This window comes from Oncorhynchus clarkii, chromosome 10, assembly GCF_045791955.1.
Source record: "Oncorhynchus clarkii lewisi isolate Uvic-CL-2024 chromosome 10, UVic_Ocla_1.0, whole genome shotgun sequence".
NCBI lineage: Eukaryota > Metazoa > Chordata > Actinopteri > Salmoniformes > Salmonidae > Oncorhynchus > Oncorhynchus clarkii.
The window spans coordinates 68,715,414-68,740,452 of NC_092156.1; the positions used below are offsets into that span (position 1 = coordinate 68,715,414).

General features: G+C 46.8%; 1 protein-coding gene across 1 annotated transcript in view; it reads left to right on the forward strand.

Annotated features, from left to right (window-relative positions):
• The window catches only part of LOC139419320 (zinc finger protein basonuclin-2-like), a 71,910-nt gene extending 47,420 nt beyond the window's left edge, over positions 1-24,490 (forward strand). The window contains exons 4-5 of the mRNA XM_071169265.1: positions 9,838-12,350; positions 22,036-24,490. Coding sequence (XP_071025366.1) covers positions 9,838-12,350; positions 22,036-22,846 — 3,324 coding nt within the window. The 3' untranslated portion in view covers positions 22,847-24,490. The remainder of the gene's footprint in view (positions 1-9,837; positions 12,351-22,035) is intronic.
• Positions 24,491-25,039: the final 549 nt, after the last annotated feature.

Genomic DNA, 25,039 nt, shown 5'->3' on the forward strand with positions numbered 1-25,039 from the left:
GAAAACACACATTGTGGCCCAAATGCATACTAACAGTTACTTACTCCACACACACACCGAACACACACACACATTCTCCAGGCGCCTCTGGCTATGTGAACTGCTATGCCACAGGGATAGATGTGTTCTGGCACTCAGGTGGGGTAGTGTAAATCACACTGCAGCAACAGTGCCACCCACCTTTTCAAAGATGAATGGGCCGACCCACATGCCAAGCAACAATCCCAATGAGGCCATTTAAAACCAGAGCGGCTGAACCATTGTAATTTGAAACAGGGGGGGGGGTGACAATTTCCTACTTAAGTATACCTTTTACTTTCCTCGTGGACACTTGAACAGAATCCTGTTCATGTTAGTAATTTCAAAGCAAACAGCAAACATGCAATACAATCGATCTGATCTATTGTTCGTTGATGGGCCAGTCATGTTTACAGCTTGTTATTGCTCTGTCATTTAAAGTGGATTAGAGTGAACAGACAGATGTACATGCATGTCTTGTTGCCGGGGGGCCAGTGTGCTCTGATAAGCCAGTGTGCTCTGATAAGCCAGTGTACTCTGATAAGCCAGTGTGCTCTGATAAGCCAGTGTACTCTGATAAGCCAGTGTGCTCTGATAAGCCAGTGTGCTCTGATAAGCCAGTGTGCTCTGATAAGCCAGTGTACTCTGATAAGCCAGTGTGCTCTGATAAGCCAGTGTGCTCTGATGAGCCAGTGTGCTCTGATAAGCCAGTGTGCTCTGATAAGCCAGTGTACTCTGATAAGCCAGTGTGCTCTGATAAGCCAGTGTGCTCTGATAAGCCAGTGTGCTCTGATAAGCCAGTGTGCTCTGATAAGCCAGTGTGCTCTGATAAGCCAGTGTGCTCTGATAAGCCAGTGTGCTCTGATAAGCCAGTGTGCTCTGATAAGCCAGTGTGCTCTGATAAGCCAGTGTGCTCTGATAAGCCAGTGTGCTCTGATAAGCCAGTATACTCTGATAAGCCAGTGTGCTCTGATAAGCCAGTGTGCTCTGATAAGCCAGTGTGCTCTGATAAGCCAGTGTGCTCTGATAAGCCAGTGTACTCTGATAAGCCAGTGTGCTCTGATAAGCCAGTGTGCTCTGATAAGCCAGTGTACTCTGATAAGCCAGTGTGCTCTGATAAGCCAGTGTGCTCTGATAAGCCAGTGTACTCTGATAAGCCAGTGTGCTCTGATAAGCCAGTGTGCTCTGATAAGCCAGTGTGCTCTGATAAGCCAGTGTGCTCTGATAAGCCAGTGTGCTCTGATAAGCCAGTGTACTCTGATAAGCCGGTGTGCTCTGATAAGCCAGTGTGCTCTGATAAGCCAGTGTGCTCTGATAAGCCAGTGTGCTCTGATAAGCCAGTGTGCTCTGATAAGCCAGTGTGCTCTGATAAGCCAGTGTGCTCTGATAAGCCAGTGTGCTCTGATAAGCCAGTGTGCTCTGATAAGCCAGTGTGCTCTGATAAGCCAGTGTGCTCTGATAAGCCAGTGTGCTCTGATAAGCCAGTGTGCTCTGATAAGCCAGTGTGCTCTGATGAGCCAGTGTGCTCTGATGAGCCAGTGTACTCTGATAAGCCAGTGTACTCTGATAAGCCAGTGTGCTCTGATAAGCCAGTGTACTGTGCTGTAAAGCGTGGTGGGATTTTGCGAGACGCTACAACGACTCCCAGGAACAACGACAAAAACATGTGCAGTACTTCTCTGGGGACCCCATACCCCCCGTCTGGGGGCCCCTGTGTGTGAAAGCATGAAGAGAGGCAGGCAGGCAGGGCAAGGCAGGGAAGTAGGCAGGCAGGCAGTGAAATAGGGTACAGAGCTGCCGTGGAACCAGGGGGGTGGAGGAGTGGTGGGAGTTGAGTTAATGGTCTTGCATCTTCCTGGCAGCATGTCAATAATGGCTCTAATCACATTAAGTAAAGAGTCCATTAGCTCATTCTCTCCTCTCTCTGCTGCATGCTAGCCCAGTAAAAACACAGTAGGCTGAGAGCTCCCCTAATGGTGTGTTATAGACACCACTACTCCTGCAGGATGATGATGGGAGACACTGGAAAATCACCATGTGCAGATAGGAGTCAGTACATTGTGTGTTTTTGTCTATTTTTATCAGTCAGTCTCGTGCTCAGTTATTTCAGTTTACAATGTGCACTGTGTAGGGAATTGGTGTATCTGTGTATTAAATTAGTTGTGGTTGATCACAGGTAAGAATGGAATAAGAAATAATATGTGATGCATTTTTACATAAATGGCAAGACGTAGGAGTTGATGTTTATTGGCTTTGAAGAATTGTATTAAATTATAATTCATTACACCTCTGCTTTCTCTGTTGTAAAATATGGGCAGACACAGACTGTGAGATTAAGTTGATGATTAGTGAAGGTTGGAACCTCATTCTCAAGTGTCATTAGTCCATATTAGGTAGAAAACGCAACAAATATCAAGTATCAATGTTTTACTTGTCCTCGCTCCAGCGGGGCTAATCTTCAAACAGATCAGACTTGTTTCTCTCCGTCAACTGTTAGAGGGGGGGACAGGTATTACACTGAGGGAGAACAGAAACAACACATACATACATCAGAATACAACAGAAACATACTGTAAGCCAATGAGCAGAGCCAAGGAGCAAATGGTGAGCACATGTTAATGCACCTTTCCTCCCGTGGTCCTTGCCAAAATAGTAATCAAGACAAAGGAGATGTGATATAAGAGGGAGAGAAAAGCAGGACATCACACCAAAGCAGCCCCTTCCCCCCACCCCCCTGGACAGACAGGCCATTTCTCAGCCGCCTCACTGCTCCTTTCAGCCCCTGGAGGAGGAACAGCGGCCCCCACATCTGTCTCCCAGGCCCAGGACAGACCGGCCTGGCCGCGTCCAAACGCTGCACATCACACGAATCATCCTCAATTAATGTGAACCATCAGGCGCTCCCTCCTTCCCTCCTTTCTCTCCCTCCTCTCTTTTCTCTCATTTATTGCTCCCTCACTTCTCAGAGGAGTCCCCCCTGGGTGCATTCTGGGTCCGCTGTGTTTTACACTGTAGACCGAGGATACGGCTGCTTAGCACAGCGGGGCTAGCTAGCCAAAACGTTAGCTTGGAAGCCTTGTGAAAAAAGACAGTGAAGTCAATAGATCAGTCCAAGCCCGGCCAGACGGTGTTAAGATTTAACTGCTGCGGGAGCATCTTGAAAGGTTCTGAACTGATCTGAAGCCTGGGCAGCTCCAAATATATATTTTTTTCTAATCCACTGCGGCGCAGAGGCCCCCGAAATGGCTTCCATGTGCCGCCCCATCTGCACCTCTGCTGGGATGTGGCCAAAGGACCGTCCTCCTTCCCTTTGAAGGGTTGCGGAGGGACAGCTTTAAAACAACCAGAGGTTACCAGACACTCTTTAGGGGCAGAAAGGGAGAGACCCTGGGAAACAGAGGGGGAACAGCTCGCCCTGGGCCACTTGGATGTCAAGGAGTGGCAGAGAGTGACTCACCCTATCTGTCCTGGTAGAAAGGCCCTAAACCGCCTGCATGCAACCACCACTATAAATTTCACTCCACTCGATTAGCGCCCTAAGCAACAACCGACACGTCGTCATGAATATTTTACCAAAGCCTTGAGTTAAATCAGGTTGGAGAGCAACCAGGGAGGCAGAGCCAGGGTATCTCTGGGCTAGTCTGCTTGAATTGCTTGATCACTGTGTCTGGTTCTCAGTGAAAAAGCAGTCACATTCACTCACACTGCAAAGAGAGCAGACCCCAGTCATTCTGGCTCTGAAGGAGTCTCTGGCACTGATGAGCATCATATTGACCACGACCTGCAGTGCCTGGGTTTAATTGAATAACGGAAAAGGCATCAACCCGGATTCCATATCTGATCTGCCTCCCCCTCCCAAGTTCTAGTAAGAATGATGAACGTGCCGCAGCAGAAGGGCCATGTGTAGACTTTTATTGAATCCCACCTGGTTTAGACGTCAGGGTGTCTTTTTAAGGGGCGGCTGGGATGTTATATGGAAAACAGGATGATTCTCCAGGCCTGGGCTGGGTGAGTCGCACTCCCCTCAGGGGGTCATCATGAGTCCTTTAAGATCACCCAACCCCACCTGCTCTCTCTCTCTCTCTCTCTCTCTCTCTCTCTCTCTCACAGACTGTTTCTGATTGTTTCCTCTAAGACAGTGTCAGTGTCTTGTTTCCTTTGAGTGTTGTAATACATGACACCATTATCTAACAGCACTACTGTATCATTTCAATTGGAAGTAAACATTTAAAAATGCCCTTTTACCAATCAGATATAATTATGTAGGATAATGCAGAAAATAATGTAAAGCGTTCGCCATCTTTAAAGTGTGTTCTCTCACATACAAAACATTCAGTTTAAATGAGAACATGGTGTTAGCTAAGCGAGATCGCAGAGTACAGGTTCCTTACAAATGTCCTCCGCCCACGTCTGGGTCGACCCACTCCCCTGTGACCCATCATCACCATGCAGGAAGTGGTGCTGGTTGTTCAACCAATGACCTCCGACCTTGCCACCAGAGAGCCAATGGGAGCGGAGCAGGGGCTGGAGACAGCCCTAGCCCTCTGACTTGATGGCTTAAGGCACTGAGCTTTTGTGAACCCCATCCCCCATGGCATCCCTCTCGCCACCACCACTACCCAAATACATTATTCATGGACGATAGAAAGAGAAAACAATTATGGGAGAAAGGGAGGGAGAGAAACAGAACATGGAGGAGGGAAGCCACAAGGTTCAAGACCTTCTCAGATCACAAGGAACTCGTGCTTAACCTCCCTTGAAGTGGCGAGCGTGGGGATAGAGGCCGTTTCTTTTTCACGTTGGGGATGAGAGAGCGGCCGAGGGGGATCAATAGGGGATTCCCTGGTGTCTTCTGGGGGTACGCGGCACTGCAAGCCGATTGGTGGATCGATGTGGTTCCCAGGGTTCAACTCCAACGCCACGGCCAGCCAGTAGTCTCCTTCGCGGCGATAGGGTAATACATACAGCCGTGTGGTGGCTGGTCGCATCGCTCTGCCCTTGGTGAATCCGCCTCAAGCGTAGCCAGCCTACGCATTGTAGCCTACATCTATCAGGGCCAAGATGCACTTCCTGGATATAATGTATGTGTCTATTGAATGGCATTATCATAAAGCCTAGAAAGACTGATAACCCCCATTATGACATCTTTAGTTCTATCTGGGTCACAGATCCCCTATTCCACAAACCCCAGAACACGACTGTCGACTGTACAGCTAACAGCCCATAGATATTAATGGTTGATATTAGCTTTGTTTGCCTTGCGTGAGGAGTGCAGGATCTCTCTCCATTCCTTGCCAAATAGACTGGGTCATTGGTTATGATAGGTGATGATTAGTGATGTATGTGTATGTTTTCCTTCTAGTCCTCTATGTAAAACCTCCCAGCTTCTCTCTCTCAGCGCAGCTTGTTAATAATAGCGCTACAGCTAATTGTATAATTGGCTGTTTTGTTTTAATCTGACAGCGTTGCCCCGGCCCCATAACAAGACCATCATCTTCTCCTGTCAGCCATCATTTAACATGGCAGGTTGCTGGGCCGGGCGCCCCCGACAACACCCAGCCACCTCCGCTACTAGCAAACATTACCTGGGAACGCCGCTAGCGAGCCAACCGGTTGCAAGATAAATAAACACAGCCGTCGTCGGGCGGATTAATTCCGAGTGACACGGACACGGATAAAGTAATAATGTAGAGGGGGTAGAGGGCCGTCCACTAGATTAAGTATCCTACCGCCGCGTCTCTGCTGTAATTATTGTTTCATTGTCATTAACCTCACAAACTGAGGTTTATCCGCATTGTTTAAAAGGACTCTGGGATGTGTAGTGACAGGGTGATCTGTCATACCTCTGGAGGGAGGAGGAACGGGGCGAGGGGGAGGGATTAATGAGGTATTACTTGGGGTTGGATGGAGGGGTGGAGGGGGCAGTGCTGGAAAATACATGGGAATGAGAGGGCCAACATTAGGCTAATTGGGAGATGAGTGCCTCCTTGTAAAAAGTGCTTCTAATGGCACATTTGTTACTCACGCTGCGGCGGCGGCGCTAGACTAATGCGCTAATGCAGAGTGGGCTGCAAGAGGTGGTTAACACTACAGGGACTTTGTGTTTGTGTGCAAATATGTACATCAGCTGTCTCGGAATTTGAGATATGATATGTACACAGTGTGTATATACACACACACACACACACACACACACTAGCTATTGTGGTGTTAGACGTCATTTCTCATCTTCTAGGAAGTTAGCATTCAATTAACAAGCGGCGTTTGATATACAAGTGGGTTTATCATTGCATATCTTTGTGTTTGAATGTGGATCGAGTCTCACAGTTTAAGTTTATTTACAGAAAAGTGCTAAAGAGTTGTTTTTGTATATAAAAGACATGAAGCCCAGTCATGATACCATCAAATAGCATTGCTTTGACTGAAATATGCAATGAAACATGTTCTTGTTCATTGTCGAATATGTTATGTTTTATTATCTGTTAATATTTATTTAGAATCTTTGGTTGCCCAGCTCTTGTGGTCTGTACTTTGATAGTGTTACCATAAAACACGTTAAACATCTACTATTACACAGCGTAAACAGAGAGGGGTTATAAAATGGCGAATAATAATGAGGAGTTTCTGAGATAAAAAGCACATGAGGTTTCCCCCTGGACCAGGAACTGTAGTCAAGCAATACCCTCATATTGTTCACTCACTCTGGTTGGTGTGGGGTTCAGTAAATGCAAGCTGGAGTTTCTCCCTCACCCTCTCTCTCTTCCTGTCTGTGTTTCTATCCCCCCTCTCTCTCTCCATCTATCTCTCCCTGTCTGTCTGTCTTTCTCTCCATCAGTGTCTCTCCCCTTCCGTGGCCTAAGCCCCTGTTGACTGTGCTCCAGGAGCATCTGGAGCAGAGCAGAACAGTGGACGGAGGCTGGGCCGTGTGTGTTTTCCTAGCCCCCACTGCAGTATGGGCCCTCTCTCTCGCCGTAGTACTGACCTGTATCGTGATTGAACAACAAGCAGGGATGAAGGGATGGGAAGGAAGAATATGATAAGAACATAAGCCATACTTGTCTGTGTCCGGACAGTGTTCTGAAAAGCACAAGGATAAATTGCGTGTGATGGGTGTTTAAGGGGACTTGGACTGCCAAGTGGTGGCGTGACCTTTGAACCTTTGAAACAGCAATGTCTGACTCTCTCCTCAGTGGTTAGGGTAAGTGAGGAACATTTATTGTTGATTGATCAGTGTAGGCCTACCTTTTTATTGGGCATCTTCTAATCCATAACCTACCTCTGATAAAATTTGCTGTATTGTATTTCATTAGTGTCACTTTGTAACAGTAAACAGATCCAAAATAGTACCACGCATATTGGAATGTGTCATAGCTATTCCATTCTGCACCAATCATTTGGTGAGTTTGTGTCCCTTGTGCGTACATGCCTGTTATGTACTTGTCAGTGTATTAACGTATGTGACCCTTATTCTACGACTCTCGTTGTACATTTCAAAGTGACTATATCTGAGCAATTCTCTCCATTTCTTATCTTTCTGCCTAATTATACTTCACTTTTTTCAATGGAATCCGATGGAAATCCACATGCCCCAACGGCCGTGCAGCTATGAAATAATAGTGCCCAGGCTACAATTTAAAGTCATATACCTCCAAGCGAAAAACTCACACACACAGAATGAAAGTGTAAAATGTTTTTTTAATGTATATTTAACAACACATAACCCCAGTTACTATTGATGTTTCGTCTCCCAAGGATTAATTTGGCTTCTATGTCTAAGGGCATGATGTGCAACCACTCTCTATCTACCCCCCCCTCTCACTCTCACACACACACACACACACACACACACACACATGAACACACACACACTTCCTTTTCCATTCTCTCCCTCCCTCTGTCTTGTTAAACATTTATCTTGTGTTTTTCCCTTTAAAGCCCTTTGTGATGTATTTTTACACCCTCTTAGACTGTTGTATCTCTGATAGATTCTGCCAGGCAGGAGAGAAGGAGCGGGGTGTGAACGGGGAACAGTACCCTAGCGTTGCTTCTAATTGTTGTGGTTGCACTGTCGTTCCCTTGAAGTCACACTTGACTGGGCTGCAGAGGTCCCACAGGACCATGCAGAGTAAACTGTAGTGTTTATCCCCACCACTCATATAATAAACACACACACACACACACTCATGCATACATACATACATACATACATATATGCACACACACTCACACCATTCACAAAGTAGCAGCTCTGTAGTGCACACAGCCCCGTTTTCTTCCCATGTGAACAAGCAATGTGGGACTAAAAAATAAAATGTCTAGATAATTGATTAGCACTAATGTTGAATCTCATACTAACACCTGTTAAAGTCTGTCAATCAAATAAGTTGTTTAGTTGACAGGATGTGCCAATCTCTGTTAGTGATTTGCTGGGTTCCACCCTCCCAGTACACAGTCAGAGCACCAGTGGGTTCAGAGTCTGAGACAACAGAACTGGGTCAGTATTCTGTGTATCAAAGCTCTGAGCCCGACCGCAAACTCCTTCAGTTCAGGTTCAGGTCTTGCCAAGATTCCTTTCCCAGAATCCATTGCCATGTCTCGACGTTTGGCAATTGACTCGCATGTTTGTTCAAAACTCGAGGCGTTTTATTTTTCTGTGGTTAATAGCACCATCTCCAAAAGAGACGGCCGCCAAGGAAAGTGCTCCTCTTGGAATAATGCTTAGAGCTCTCCCATCGGAGTCATTCTTTTCTCCCAGGATGGAAACTTTGTTTCCCACGCTTCCACAGGGCTCCACAAGCACAGGGTTGGGAAACACCAAGGCCGATGTAAAATATGTCCTGTCAACATTTACTTCATTACATTTCCCGTTCCCTCCCACCTTCTCTCCATAGGCAGTGTAAATGCAAGCACATGCGTTTTCCTCTTGACACGGTCACACTGATAAAGTATGGCTGCTTTATTAGTATTGAATCTAATGGGAGATATGCATCCCGTAAACCTCATTAACATAACAACTGATCCCAGGTCTGTTCTTAATGAAAGTGATGCCAGATCGGTGTCACCTCCAAAGACGCATTTAAATTAACATGGATGTTCTTATTTTAATGTCAAAGTCGACTTAACCCCTCATAGACTGATATTCCTAACTCCATTTTACTTTGTTCATTAGATTCCCTCAGAGATAAGAGGAAACTATGAAAAATGGTTGCCAAGTAGCAAGGTACGATTAGTGGCTCGCGCTAATTAATCCATTCTTTCTTTTAGCAGCCTTTTCTCTCCCCGGCTGTCATCGCGGCAGTAAACATAGCGGAGCTGCGTGCCGTGCGCTGTTCTGAGGGACTCTCAGCGAGAGTTCACATCTTTCACGGGCTGTTTTTGTTAAACAGTCTCACAGCGAATAGATCAACGTCCCCAGAAATGGTTAGAATTCACAGGTACCCACTAATAGCCCACCAGCCCCACCGGCCCCAGCGGTCTCCATTTGTTTGCTTTTAGACTTTATTAAACTCTTCCTGTTCCTCTCCCTGTGTGCCTAATGACTGTGTATGCATAGCTGATGAAAGGTAAAGAAGGAAGGAGAGAAAGGGGGAAGGGAAAGGGGGACAGGGAAGAGGAGGAGGGTTATTATCAGAGCTCTATTATCAATCTTTACTTGTCGCTTCAGGGGCCTCTGAATTTCATGAGCCGATAACAACACCCCTTCCCTACCCCCTTCCACCCCGCTCCCTCTCGACCTCAGACCGACCACAGTGATTATGCACAATCAATAACTTTTGTGTGTTTTGTCTATTCTCTCTCGTCTTTCCATTGGGCCTCTAGGATGCTGCGGGCAAGGTGCTGGACCGCTGGTCCATTATGTCTCGGGAAGAGGAGATCATCACCCTGCAGCAGTTCCTTCGTTTCGGAGAGACCAAGTCCATCGTAGAGCTGATGGCCATCCAGGAGAAGGAGGGTCAGGCGGTCACCGTGCCCTCCTCCAAGACCGACTCAGGCATCCGGACGTTCATCGAGAGCAACAGCACGGGACGCGGTCGAAGCCCAGGCCTCCTCAACCACATGGAGACCAGCAGCCCGTCCAGCATCCACCACTTTGAGAACATCCCTAACAGTCTCGCCTTCCTGCTGCCGTTCCAGTACATCAACCCTGTGTCAGCCCCCATGCTGGGCCTGCCCCCCAATGGCCTGGCGCTGGAACAGTCGGGCCTCCGGGTCCTCCACGACCGGGATCGCGAGGCCAGCCTACCCAACCAGGGCGAGCCGGTGGAGAGCAGCGAGTCCGAAGTATCCCTCAGCCCTTTCCGCAGCAGCGGTCAGAGCCCCAGCCGCATCGGAGCCCTGGGGGGCATGAACAACGCCATCGAGCCCAAACAGGAGCCCAACAACCGGGCATCACCTATCTCGCCCACTCCTTCCAACCAGCCGTCCCAGCAGCAGACGGAACAGCAGCAGCAAGGCCAGCAGCAGCAAGGCCAGGGGCAACCCGGGACCCCACGGCCTAGGTCCAACTCCCTCAACGACCACCAGGCCCACCACCACTTTGTGAAGAGCGAGCAGTCCAAGAGCATTACCCACTCATCCTTCTCCTCCAAGATGCACCGCATGCGCCGCATGGGAGCCACCTCACGCAAGGGCCGTGTGTGCTGCAACTCGTGCGGCAAGACCTTCTACGACAAAGGTACGCTGAAGATCCACTACAACGCCGTACACCTCAAGATCAAGCACCGCTGCACCATCGAGGGCTGCAACATGGTGTTCAGCTCGCTGCGCAGCCGCAACCGCCACAGCGCCAACCCCAACCCACGCCTGCACATGCCCATGCTGAGGAACAACCGCGACAAGGACCTCATCCGTGGGTCGGGCCCCGGCACGCCCGTCATCTCCAGCGCCAAGAGCGGCTTCACCCTCACCAGTCCCGGACGGCCGCCTCTGGGCTTCACCACCCCGCCCCTGGACCCCATGCTCCAGTCACCCCTGCAGAGCCCACTGGTCTTCCCCTCCCTGAAGTCGGTGCAGCCCATCCAGCCGGTGCCCCCTTTCTACCGTACGCTGCTGTCCCCACAGCACCTGGTCAGTCCTCCAGTGTCACTGCCCACCAGCCCCATCCTGCCCTCCACCACCAACAGCACCTCTCTGATGGACCAGCAGCATCAGCTCCTGGCTGCCGCTGCAGCCGCAGCCTCCCACAACGCCCACAATATGTCTTCTGAAGGTGGGCTAATGTCCCACCACAGGCTGCCCACCCCCAGTATCCCCCAGCAGGATCCAGCTGCTGCCACCAACACGGACCCCACGCCCAAGAAGAAGCCCCGTAAGTCCAGCATGCCGGTGAAGATCGAGAAGGAGGTGATTGACGTGGCGGACGAGTACGATGAGGACAAAGACGACGATGATGACGACAGCTGTCACCACCACCACCACCACCACCACAACCACCCCTCCTCCCACCTCCACCACAACAACATCAATGGAAACCGCAACAACAACAACAACAGCAGAGGAGGGAACAACAACGGCCACCACAGCGGCGGCAGCGGGCACCAGTCCCCCTCCCAGGATGAGATGAGCCCAGGCCTGATGAGGGGACACCTGATGAGGCACGACCAGGACGACTGCCGGGGAGAGGGACCCGGAGGCGAGGGCGGCAGGGGCGAGAGAGGAGGCCCAGGCGGTGAGATCCGCTGCATGGACAGCTTCACCTCCGAGGACCAGGACCACGAGAGAGACTTTGAGAACGATTCTGAGACTTCGGACTCCAAGATGTTCTACCGCGAGGAGATGATGGAGGTGGAGGAGCAGCACCAGAGGCTGAGGCTCAACTCCTCCAGGAGCTCCAGAGTAGGAGGAGGCAACAACCTGGAAAAGGACCAGGAGGACCTGCAGGCCAGAGATGAGGAGGCGCAGCTGAGGAAGGAGATGGAAGACCCCAAGAGCCGCACCTCACCCTCACCCCACCAGCCCGCCATCAAGATTAAGGAGGAGCTCAACGACCCCACCTACGACATGTTCTGCATGAGCCAGTACGGCCTCTACAACGGGGGCATGGCGGCTGCCGCAGCCGCCGCCGCCAGCATGGCTGCCCTTCACGAGAGCTTCATCTCCTCCATGAGCTACGGCGCCAGCCCGCCCAAGTTCCCCTCCTCGCACTCCCCCGAGGGAGAACTGTGCACCAGCCCCAACTCCAACGACCCCAAGATCTGCTACGTGTGCAAGAAGAGCTTCAAGAGCTCCTACAGTGTCAAACTGCACTACAAGAACGTGCACCTCAAAGAGATGCACGTGTGCACCGTGTCCGGCTGCAACGCCGCCTTCCCCTCCCGACGGAGCAGAGACAGGTGAGTGTCGTACAACACGCACACATATATACACACTAACAGTGTATTTTTTCTTGGCTTACAATTGGTTCTTAATTTGACTGCCTCAATTTTTCTGACTAATTATTTAAATATCAGTAGAGTATGAATGAATACTATGATACAACTGGTGTTATTAATTCAAGTAACAAAACAAGAATTTGAGATAAACAATAGTGGGGCCTCCCACTCCTCTTTCTATTCTGGTTAGAGCCAGTTAGCTCTGTTCTGTGAAGGGAGTAGTACACAGCTTTGTACGAGATCTTCAGTTTCTTGTCAATTTCTCGCATGGAATAGTCTTCATTTCTCAGAAGAATGTCTGTTTCTGGACATTTTGAACCTGTAATCGAACCCACAAATGCTGATGCTCCAGATACTCAACTAGTCTAAAGAAGGCCAGTTGTATTGCTTCTTTAATTAGAACAACAGTTTTCAGCTGTGCTAACATAACTGCAAAAGGGTTTTCTAATGATCAATTAGCCTTTTAAAATGATAAACTTTGATTAGCTAACACAACATGACATTGGAACACAGAAGTGATGGTTACTGATGTGCCTCTGTACGCCTCTGTAGATATTGCATAAAAATATTTAAAAAAATATATATTCATATATATATAAATATATACATTCGGCAAATATACATTCGGCAATTTCCAGCTGCAATAGTCATTTACAACATTAATAATGTCTACACTGTATTTCTGATCAATTTGATGTTATTTTAGTGGACCAACATTTTTTGCTTTTCTTTCAGAAACAAGGACATTTCTAAGCGAACCCATCAAATATATTTGGATTTGTTTAACACTTTGTTGGTTACTACATGAATCCATGTGTTATATCATAGTACAACGCTGTACAATGTAGAATAATAGTAAAAATAAAACCCTTGAATTAGTAGGTGTCCAAACTCTTTGACTGGTACTGTGTGTATATATATGTATATATATATATAAAATACTAACAATTCAGGCATTCATTACAGGTAGGTTCATTACATGTGTTTTGTCCTTTCATTTTGACATTACATGACGTAATTAGAAACATTGACAATGTTGTGGATGTATGTATGGTGCATGTATCGTTTTATTTGATATTTCATCATATCAGTCATTGTGGAAAGTTTAGGACAGTAGATGAGTTTTCTTGATGAGCTACTCAACTGCAGTGAAGTCTTTTTTCTTACTTAGATGGAGTGAAATTATTAAGGCGTCACCTACCATATGTTAAGTGAAACTCACCATTAGCAGAGATACACTTTATAATGTAACAGGTATACAGTGGCATCTGTTGACTGTCATGTCAAAGTTCAGAGAAGTAGAGTGTCATCGCCAGAACATACAATCTTCCACTCTGAGATATACCCCTGTTTACCTCCCCTCACTCACCTCGTTACTGACAGGTGAGGTAGCATACATTAACGTAGACAGCGGTCTGTCAAGCCACTGCATGTATTAGCGCCCTGCTCCAGGAGGTGAGGCTAGCCACGCTCTACCTACCTGGGCTTGTTCGCACATCCACCCTATCCACACACACCCTCCCAGAATACACACACCCACTAAAGCTAGCAGCAGGTTGACGCCAGAACACAACACATGCTGAGGCTACACAACATCAGAGTGCCCTGGGCTAGCAACTAGCATCTAGCTCTCCAAGGAATTGCTAACAATTGTTTTGTTTTTTTGTATGAGGGGATGTTTGACGTTAGACTTCGACTGGCCTAAGAGTGGTTTGAAAATAGCCTATCGAATATGTCCGGATATTAGGGTAATTTAGGGAATTAAAACTCTCAACAACGACCCCATGGTAGCATCTATAGTGACTCATTAGCATTGTTATTAGCATCATAAAAAACCCGAAGTAAAGGCCTTGTGTGTGACATTGCCAGGTCTATTCCCCTGACCACCGTGTAAACAAGCATGTCCATTTGACTGAACGGTCCAGTCTGTCTTCACAGTGGGGTGTCGGTGGAAAAAGGGCCCTTGAAAGGAAATGTAAATTCATCTCCTCCCCAACGCCCCTCGAAAATAGACATGACTTCAAGTGTAACAAATGCATCTCTTTATCGCTTTAGCAGAGCCCCCCCCCCCCCCCCCCCCCCCACACACACACACACACACACAGTCAGAGCATGCCTTTGCTCCCAGTATAATGACATATGCCACATTCTAGAGCTCTAGAAGAGGGGAAGCCTCACTCAACCAGCTCCTCTGAAGAAAGAGATAAAAACATGTTTTGTTGTGTTAGAGCACGCCGTGGTGACAAGTGACACTTTTTTATTTAGATAAAGAGCTGTTTTCTCCCCCTCCTAATCTAATTTGCTTCTCTGAGGAGTTTTTTCTCTAGTTTTTCTCAGTTGTTTTGCCTCAACAGCAACCCTCCACCCGCCTCCCCTCTCCACCCGCCTCCCCTCTCCACCCGGGGTCTTTATTAAGTTCCTTGTTTCAGTGGCATCTGTTCATTCTGTTCCTGTTTGTTCATTAGCACCAAGTAAATAGAGCAGGTGACTCTGGCACTTGTTCAGGGAGAGAGGGATGGAGGCAGGGATAGAGGGATGGAGGCAGGGATAGAGGGAGGGGAAGAGGGGATGGAGTAGGTGGATGAGAGGGAAAAAAGAGAGATGGGTTATAGTGTTAGCGGAAAAGAGAGGGGGAAAGGGGGGGATGGAGGAGAAGAGACAGGTAAAATAGAGTTAGCGGAGGAGAAGAGAAGGTGAAATCATGCCGCTCACCTGACGCAGCTGGTGCCGACAGCAGGGAGATGACAGGAAGTGTTATTAAAGGATGCGTTGCCGTGCCGATGCGTGTGTTTGACGCAGCCGCGGATGATGCGTTAGTTCGTTACCCTCTTTGACGAGGCTTTAGGGACAGGGAGCGCCCGGGGCACGAGAGGCCTGCTGTCTCGCATAACCACACACACAAACACATGCTTGTGCACGTATAAAATCACACAAACTCAAAAGCTGATGCGTTCCTACAGATGCAAATAGTCTTACAGAGACTCACTCATTCATTGTAATGTACACAGTATTTTTAATTAGTCTCTTTATTGCACTAAAATAAAATATGATATTAAACAAATAGCCCTGACCTTATGGTTTGATACGATCCAAATAACAGCCTCCCCACAGCGAACAGACATCTACACAAATGTTTAGATACTAAATTACCGTGACAGAAACGCCAATGGTATCGAGGCATCCCAACGACTCACTTCACACATTTCTGAATGAGTGGCGAGTAAGCCGACCAATACCTGCTCAGGAGCTGGACACACATGGCCAAACTGACCAATGAGGAGGCCTAATTCAGCGGCCTACTTCCTTATTTAGTGGAAGTCAAGGTATGAATCAGAGCCCTCCCCCTCCCGTCATCCTTCCCGACCACTGCCCAAGCTTGTCTCCCAACTATATAATTTAGCCGTCCATCTTTTTTATTGGGCGCTCTCCGACATTAGCGCTCCCCACTTGTATTAGCATCTGCCGCGGCGACCCCGTAATGGCCTTTAAAAAAACACTTAACTCCGGCACTAAACGAGGAGGGGATGACAGTGGTGGGAAAAACGAATCAGTGAAAAACAGCACTAGTTAGGATCCTCTGACTCACAGTAAAGGATTTGGTTTCCAAGAGGCAGTGGGTGCTGTAGTATAGAGAGGTGCAACTGTGAGGGAACGAGGTCAAATTAGACTGTGTTTCATCTTCCATCTTGGCTCAAAGATGAACCCAAATGTCTTCCACAGGCGTATAGTGAAGCATGAACCTCAACCCACGCTCACAGACACGGTGTCACAGTGACTGTGGAATCTTGCCCTAGTGATGTGCGTGTGACAGTTTGACTCGATTACCAGAAACACAAGTGTATAAATTCCAGAAGCGCTTTAACATAAGGCACTGATGAATAGATAGGTGTGTAGCAGGAAGAGAGGACAATCACTGCTGTGAACATATGGATCTTAGAAAGAAGACGGTTTTAGACCAAGATGTGCGTGAGTTACACCTAAGTACACTATTGTTTCCATACTTTGAGTGTGTCCCAAATGGCAACCTATACCCTATATAGTGCACTACTTGTGATCAGAACCCTGGTCAAAAGTAGTGCACTATATGGTAAATAGGGTGACATTCGGGACGGATTTTTTGTGTGGCGCATAAATTCCTGGTAGCATATGGGATGTATTACTGAGCCTGCCGCTCCTATGGAATAAGGAGAGAAGCGTAACAACAGAGGGGTATCGCGGGGCCAAAGGAATTGTGGGGTATTGAAGCTATAGTCAGGGCTCTGGCCGAACACCAATCAGATGTGTCCCTGGGTAATCCCTTAACTACATAATGAATGCTGCAGTGTAATTGTAGTTGTAACATGGGAAAATCATTTGGTGGTTTTCATAAGGACTTTTCCCCTCTGATAATATTATTGTGGAGGAAGGATTGGGAAACCACAACGCCTCAGACATTGGTTTGCTGCTACATAAAGTTGAGTTTCAAATTACATTTTTCATAAGATTCTCTACAAAATGTTACTAATTCCACAGCTAATAACATATTATTTCTGATATTATGAAACCAATCATTATTATATTTTAGCACAAATTCAAATAATATTTAAAATAATCTGATAAGTAACTGTATGATTAATTAATACAGGTTATATTGCATTAAATGTAATTATAATAATCTATTAATTATATCACAGAATAATGATATTTAATCTCAGTAAACCAAACCGTATGCCTTCTCTTCATCCCTTGTATTTGAGCTTTAGAATGTAAAATTTCTATAACAACAGAAACCGTATCTGAGCCTAAATCTGCTGGGACACCCAGACATTTGTTTCCAACCAGATAATGTATGCAAAATCCAGGTCTGTAATATGCAGTGCTAATAACCAGCTTCCTCCTCTCCCCCACCACCTCTCCTCTCTCTCCTCACAGCGAGATGTTGACGTCTATACCAACAACAGGAGGTTGTCCAGGTACCTCAGCATATCCCATTAGTCAATTATTTCTCTACAGTGGAGTGACACCCCAGAGGATCGTAGGTAGGCGCATCAAACAAACGCTACCTTCAAAAGCCCCGATGTCAGAGTCAATTAGAGGGGAGGACAAGGACATTTGATCTACGGTATCATATTAATATTTAAGGGAAACAACAAAAGACAATGGGAAATGACAATAGTGTCACAAGCGTTTGAATAGAGGGGGGGGGGGGGCATTTTGTATCTACATGGTGACGTAGATGTAAAGATACAGATCAATGGCGTGGTTAACTAACAGGATAAACAACATAGCATACTGCTGTTTTACACACACACACACACACACACACACACACACACACACACACACACACACACACACACACACGGCTAATAGAGTACAGAGAGTCCTCTAACATCTAGCTGCTAGTTGTACATCAATACAGTAACAGTACAGTGTTTCCCTCCAGCCCCCTGGCCACCAGGCGCTCAGCTCAGAGGTAAATGATTGCATATTTATTGTAGAGGGCGGCACACACACACACAGCGGTGGCAGCAGCGGTAGTATGATTAACGTCTGAAAGGCGTGCCGACCAGTAATCATCGGCCTTATTATCCTCGTTAATCATATTTTACTAAATCAACGACAGGGCCTCCCTCTCTCTTTTCTACATGTTTATATTAAAACTCTTCCTTGTTTTATTCATTTTCATCCCTTCATCGGAGTACTCTGTCACCAGGTGCTTTCCCGCACTTATTTCCCATGATGCACTAGTGTGCGGAGGCCCCTTGTCCCCACACGGATGGAGGGATGCAGAGAGTGAAGGTTAATTACGTTTGAGAGCCACTCTCTCTCATCCTCCTGCCCCTCTCTCTCTCTCCCCTCCTCCTCCCCCTCTCTCCCCTCTCTCTCCTCCTGCCCCTCTCTCTCCTCCTCCTCCCCCTCTCTCTCCTCCTTCTCCCCCTCTCTCTCCTCCTTCTCCCCCTCTCTCTCCTCCTTCTCCACTTCAAGCCATGTGGGCCCAGTCTCTGGTAGAACTTGAGTGAAGCTGCAGTCTCTTGATTTGCCATGCTTAAACAAAGGCCTGATCATTTATAGAGAGAATGTGTTATTTAATTTAGCCACAGATCCCGAGTTCAAAATACAAAATATCTACTGATGAACAGTATGTTAATGACATTACACTATGAAAGGGGACTTTTATGTTAATTTATCTTTGATACATTTGGGTTTTGTGGATAAAGACAAAAAGATAATCAGAGAATCACTTTCAGAAGGCTTTCGTTTGGAACAATAAGCGTCGCAAATATTTCACATTCTGTAAGTAATTGTAGGCTAATATAATGACAGGGCTTTGTTGATGTGATCTGTAACTTAGCCTTCCATCTAAACCTCCATGGTGTGTCTATGGAGTCTGTGTAACCAACCCCTGAGAGGAATATTCCTTTTATGAACTTTTTGATCAAGTTTCTCCAGCTACGTCTGAACTGAACTTCAGTGTGTGTTGCTGAGGTAGTACAGCTAGTAGAGAATAAAGACAGATAATGATGAATGTGTTACCCAACCCCTCGATCATCCTCCCACCTCTCCACTCCAAACCTCATCACATAGCAACCCCACATGACAGCAGAGGCAAAGAACCATCAGCGTCAGTTTAATATGACTTCACTTTGCTCATTACGACTCATTTAGACAGTGCGCACACACACACACACACGGTACAGAGGGAAGGACAGGGCCATTGGAGGAAAGACGGGAGCCTAAAGATGATTAACGTTGGCTGGGACAGACGCGTTAGCTAGCTAGCCTCTCTCTCTCCATCTCCTCCTACTCTGCACAAACAAAATGGCCTCTCAAGAGGCCTCCCCCGTCTTTGGGCGAAGATGAGACTGTCAATTTGGTTTTCCTGCCACGTTACTGGTCATCAGGGAGGGAGAGGTGGAGAAGGGAGTGAGGGAACGAAGGAGTTTGGTTTGGGGGGTAGAGGAATGGGGAAGAGGGGGAGTGAAATAGTGGTGGCAGAGTGATGGAGACAGGGAGATGGGGCAGAGAGGCTAAATCTGATAAATGAAGGAATCTGTGTATGGCCTCTAAATGAGGAAAATATAACCCCAAGAATATAACTGCAGCCTGACACACTTCCAGTGAATATGTTTAGAGATAGGGAGGAGATGCATCTGTCACCGGTGCAGGTGAATTCCTCAGCAAAGTCTATTCAAGCAGCCATTACTCACACCATATTCCACAGGCTTGAATTGTTCCAAAGATGCAGATGAACAATCTATTTATTTATTTGAAACAGTAATCACTAATTGTTTGATTACTCAACAGATCTTTTTTCCCTCAGGGTCAGAATGTGGACTTTGTGAATGACAGTATAAGGACCAGAAGGGACATATACATGTAGAATGTAGATGGGCTGTGTGTTAATTATTCAGTTGTGGTCTTGATATTGTCATCTAGTATAAATGCTGATATCACAGTAATGACATATGGCTGATGCAGTAGTACTTAGTAATACTGTAGTAATTCAGGGTACTTACTGCCTGGCACTTTAGCATGTGTTTTAACCTCATCAGTCAGGGAGCCATGGCAGACTAGAGCTTATGAGCAGTGTGTGGGGTGTGGCTTTAGGGGTGGAGACATGTTGCAAAGGACCCGCCTACCTGAGCATCATCAACAGCATACAGCCCAATCACATCAGCTAATGCCATAGCCTGTTGGCATCCCCACTAAAAACAATCAACAAACCAATCAAATTGAATGTAATCGATGTAGCAAAATATCTAGACCCAATTGTTTGTTTATTGGTTGTGGAAACAGTAATTTCTCCATCTACACAGGGATACATTAGTAGAGACAATGAGTCATGACTATTTGGACCATAAGATAACACCATCTGTGTATCAGACTGTTATCATAGGTTAAAAGAAGAGAGCTAAGAATTTCCATAAGTCTCAGAACATGGATGTACTGTATATTCTCTCTCTCGCTCTCTCTCTCTCTTTCACACACACACACACACACACACACACACACACACACACACACACACACACACACACACACACACACACACACACACACACACACACACACACACACACACACACACACACACACACACACAAGCTTGCGCGCACAGGCACACACGCGGCAGTGACAACCACGGCCAATCGATTCTCCCCGCTCCTCGATGCTGACAATGCTCAAGTGGACGGTGCTCCTGTTTGCTTCCTCTTGTAACACAGAAAGAAAGGGGTCCCTCCATTCCAATGAATGTATACTATTTTTACCCTCTTGCAGGAGAATGTCCGATAGGGAACTAAATAATTAAAGGCCAGGGACCCTTTTTGGCTGCATCAACCATGGCACTGCTGGTAAGCTCTACTATACATTGTGAATCCATTTGCCCTCGTCCTGTCCTGCCAAGGACGTCTGTTTTTAGTTTGTCACTCCCTCCACCGTGCCCCTTGCCTTGCATGAAACCCCTCATATTTAAAAGCACTGCTTGATATTCCTTAGTCATTGCTTACTTTTGTTTAATTTCACTTTAAAAGTCTTGATTTCATTTGAAAAGTCCCCTAACATGTTGTATTGTGGACAGTGGGATGTGTATACTGTGCCACTTCCATATCTGGCACCAGTTATTACACACTTATGTTTACCTTTCTTTGTCCATTTTATTGTGACATTTGCTGTGGTGGAGCCTGCATCACTCCCAGTCTGAAATGGCAACTGTGGAATTGGAGGGAAGAGGCATTGAATTTGAGCTGTCAAAACACATTTTACCTCACATCTTTTGGCATGGCTTTGCAATGCAGACTGCTACACCTCACAAACAATACCCTTTAGCTCTAGCAAGCTGTAGCACGACACCAGATCCAGGCTTACACTTCCTTGTTGTGAATTCGATGGCGGTGGCTATGCGTTATGAGATACTACTGCTCTCTGTGTGAAAAAGCGGACATTTTTATTTCTTATTAAAGCGAAGGGGATACATGGGGATCATATGTTTAAAAGGGGAGGCCTGATAAAGCCCCTTCCAATAGGGAGCCAGTGTGATAATGCTGTCGGAGATCTAATACGCTATCCACTTTCCCTCGATTATCGCATTACCACAGCTCCAATCAATTGATAAACTCTCATTCAATATGGTGGAGTATTTAATTGAGTCAGAGTCTATTGGATTTGCAGCGGAGCTGTGCTAGACGTGCTGACTGTGGTAAACACCGTGGCGGGGTGCTCTCGCCACACCGCGTTAGACCAGTTAGGGGAACGTTAAGAGAAGGACAACGTAGCTTCCTCTTGATAGGTTAAGTAAGTAAGGTAAAGAGTGAGGAGAGGTTCTAAAACAAGGTGAATCGTTTAGTAGTTATTTTGTCTGGCGTGAGGTCAGGGGTTAGTGAAGAGGACAGGAAGAGAGGAGGGTTATTGAAAATGTAGTGACTGATACAATATCATTCAAATACTTAGAACTCCAAGCATAGGTGCATGTGTTGGGCGAGACAGAACACATGTTTTGGAATGCAAAATGTATCATCTTTCTAAAAAGATCTGAGAATGTTACCATTCCAGTCATTGTTTAAAGCGCTGAAGCACCATTTTGCTTGATTTGACAACTTGTTTAGCCATTTTCTTATGAAAACGATCTCTCTCTACCTCCCTCTTCATTATGTCTTTCCACCAGGCACAGCTCCAACATCAACCTGCATCGCAAACTGCTTACCAAAGAGCTGGACGACATTGTCCTGGACCCCCAACTCACGCCGCTGCCCAAGGACCTGCGCGCCGAGTTCCTGGCTAAGATCTACGCCGGGCACCACTTGGGCCTGGACGCCATGGCAGGGGCGGGCATTGTCGGCGCCAGCCTGGGGGGAGGAGGGCTGAACCGTGACGCCAGCTCCCCGGCAGGCACCGATTACCCCCACCACCACCCCCTAAACCACCACCACCACCCCCTCACCAACGGCTTCTACCACCGCAGTGGCCCCCCAGACGACTACATGGTGCTGGACCTGAGCACCGCGTCCAGTGTTCAGTCCAGCGGGTCAGTCCATTCATCACGCCAGTCGGACGAGGGCAGCGACGAGGGTATCCTATTGGATGACCTGGAGGAGGGAGGGGTCAGCGACGGGGAGGACTGCTCCCAGCATGCCCCGGGGCAGGCAGGGGCCGGGAGGCGGCGGGACCAGGTCGGCGAGGGAGGAGTCGGAGGAAGATCGGAAGAAGGTCTGACCGGCGCCGACCCCTCCTCCTCGCCGACCATCCTGTCTTCCACCGGTGGCAGTGGTGGGATCCTGTGCAGCATCTGCCACAAAGTGTACAGCAACAAAGGGACCCTACGCGTGCACTACAAGACTGTGCACCTGCGCGAGATGCACAAGTGCAAAGTGGCCGGCTGCAACATGATGTTCTCCTCGGTGCGCAGCCGCAACCGCCACTCTCAGAACCCCAACCTCCACAAAAACAACGTGCCCTTCACCACCATGGTAGACTAGCCCAACCCCCTGGCCCTCGTCTGGCCAACTCTACCCCCTTCTTCGACTCCCTTCTCACCCCAAACCATGAGCTCTTACCCCCAGGAACTACACCTTACCACCCCTAGACGTCATGCACCACAGTTCTCTTTCCCTTCGATGAGATCCAGTGACTATATACAGTAAGCGTTGACTTTTGACTTTCCTTCTTTGGAAGAACGAGGATGAGACACTTGAAGTGTCTTTATTCCAAAAACTGGCCCTGCCGGTTTCCCATAAACCCCATTTCCTATTTCCCATATGTCTTTGTTTTTGTCCATCTCCAAAGAATCTATTCAAACTCTTATTTGTGACTGTTGCCTGCAGAAATGATAAAAATATAAATCTTCTTGTTGTATTTGTGTAATGATAGCTTTTAACGGAAACCCCATACAAGAGCATGACTGCTTCATTTGTAAATAATATGTCCCAAGAGGCTATTGGTGTAAAACAATTGTATTTGATGGTTGTTAGCTATTTTTTTGGTTCTCTTTTTTGGTTTTTATGTTACAGTACAATACTTCCAGCGCTAAGGTAGGCAAGAAAGAGGTAGCATCTTTACTAGCTTGACTCATTTATGTTAGTTTAAAAACCATTTTTAAACTGAGAAGGAGAAGAACTAATGATCATGTGACTTGTTGTATCTACTTGTTAGATATGCGGAGGTTGCCGGCATGCTTTTTTTGGGGGCTCCTACACCAATATCATTCTCTGTTCTTTTGTTTTTGTTATCATTTATAGCTTTTACTATACCAAGTCAGTTTTTCGCACTTTGCAACTATACAAGCGGGATGTGTAATATTATTACAAGGACTTTACAATGGTTTTGGTTACCGCGATGTTCGGGGTCTGAGACGGCCACAGTGCCAAGGGGAAATGACAGGTTTATTATTTTTTTTGCACGTGTTCAGTTTCAAAAACGCTATTTCACAACAAAAGACCCATATTTCTCCTGAACGAATCCAAACATCCGGCCCATTTACTCAAATAATAGTATTCAGGAAAAGTCTAAGTATTTCTACTCTACCAGATACAGTAACGTGACTGACCACAAGACAGCTGCTGGTTTTCAAGGCAGAAGATTTAAGTATTGAGGAATTTAGTTTGTGTTATTTTCATTTCAAGGAGTGTAAACCCAGTGTGTGACTGTAATATCACAGTACTTGGCTACAGAGGTTGAAGAAGGCTAATCTTTCCACTGCATGTGGTATTTGTGACCTAAAACAAGCGTTGGTTGAGTGTCCTATTATTACATACACGTTTCCATGCAAAAAATGGCCATCCTATCAGAAGTATTGTGAATGTCACATTGATTATAAAACAAAGAAATAGTCCTTAAACTGTGACCAAAAGGAGCATTGGTTTTTAAAACATCTAGAATTTTCCGCCATACAGTTGTACTTTAACTTAAGTTGATATGATGCACTTGAGTCTTAAGCATTTTGCTATATTTTTTCAGTATTGATTTCCATTGCTGATTGTCAGCTTCAAAGCTGAACTCTGTGAAACTCTGTCGCCATTGCCTGGCTGTTTTCGGAGTTATTTGCAGCCATTTTCCTTGTTTCCATACACATCTTAAGGTACAAATGTTTCAGATAACTAGGCAGCCAGGGGAAGGGGTATTTATTGGCGGGTGATGTCATCTTGATGCAGATGTCTTGTCCAATATCAATTCCTTTTTTTTTCCAAGAAAAGAAAAAAAGAAAGACAGATCGGTCTTCATTTTGAGTCTGTGCCCTTGAGTTGATGGATATTATTGTGTTTTTGTCGTGTTACTATGGATGTGAAAAAATTGAGAGCTCCTCTTTCTTGATTGGTGCTTATCTAAAGGGGATAAAAACGCACAGTGTTACGTGGTATACAGTATTCAAACCCCCGTTATATCCATGAAAGTGTTGGACAGTTTTTTTTTATGACTATTTTGCAATGGGCATGATGGACCCTTTGATGGACACATTGGTGTAAACTCTTAAGACTTCTCCTCTCTCTACCAACCTCCACGACACTGGCAGCAGGCTTCACCCCTCTCCTCTCTCTACCAACCTCCACGACACTGGCAGCAGGCTTCACCCCTCTCCTCTCTCTACCAACCTCCACGACACTGGCAGCAGGCTTCACCCCTCTCCTCTCTCTACCAACCTCCACGACACTGGCAGCAGGCTTCACCCCTCTCCT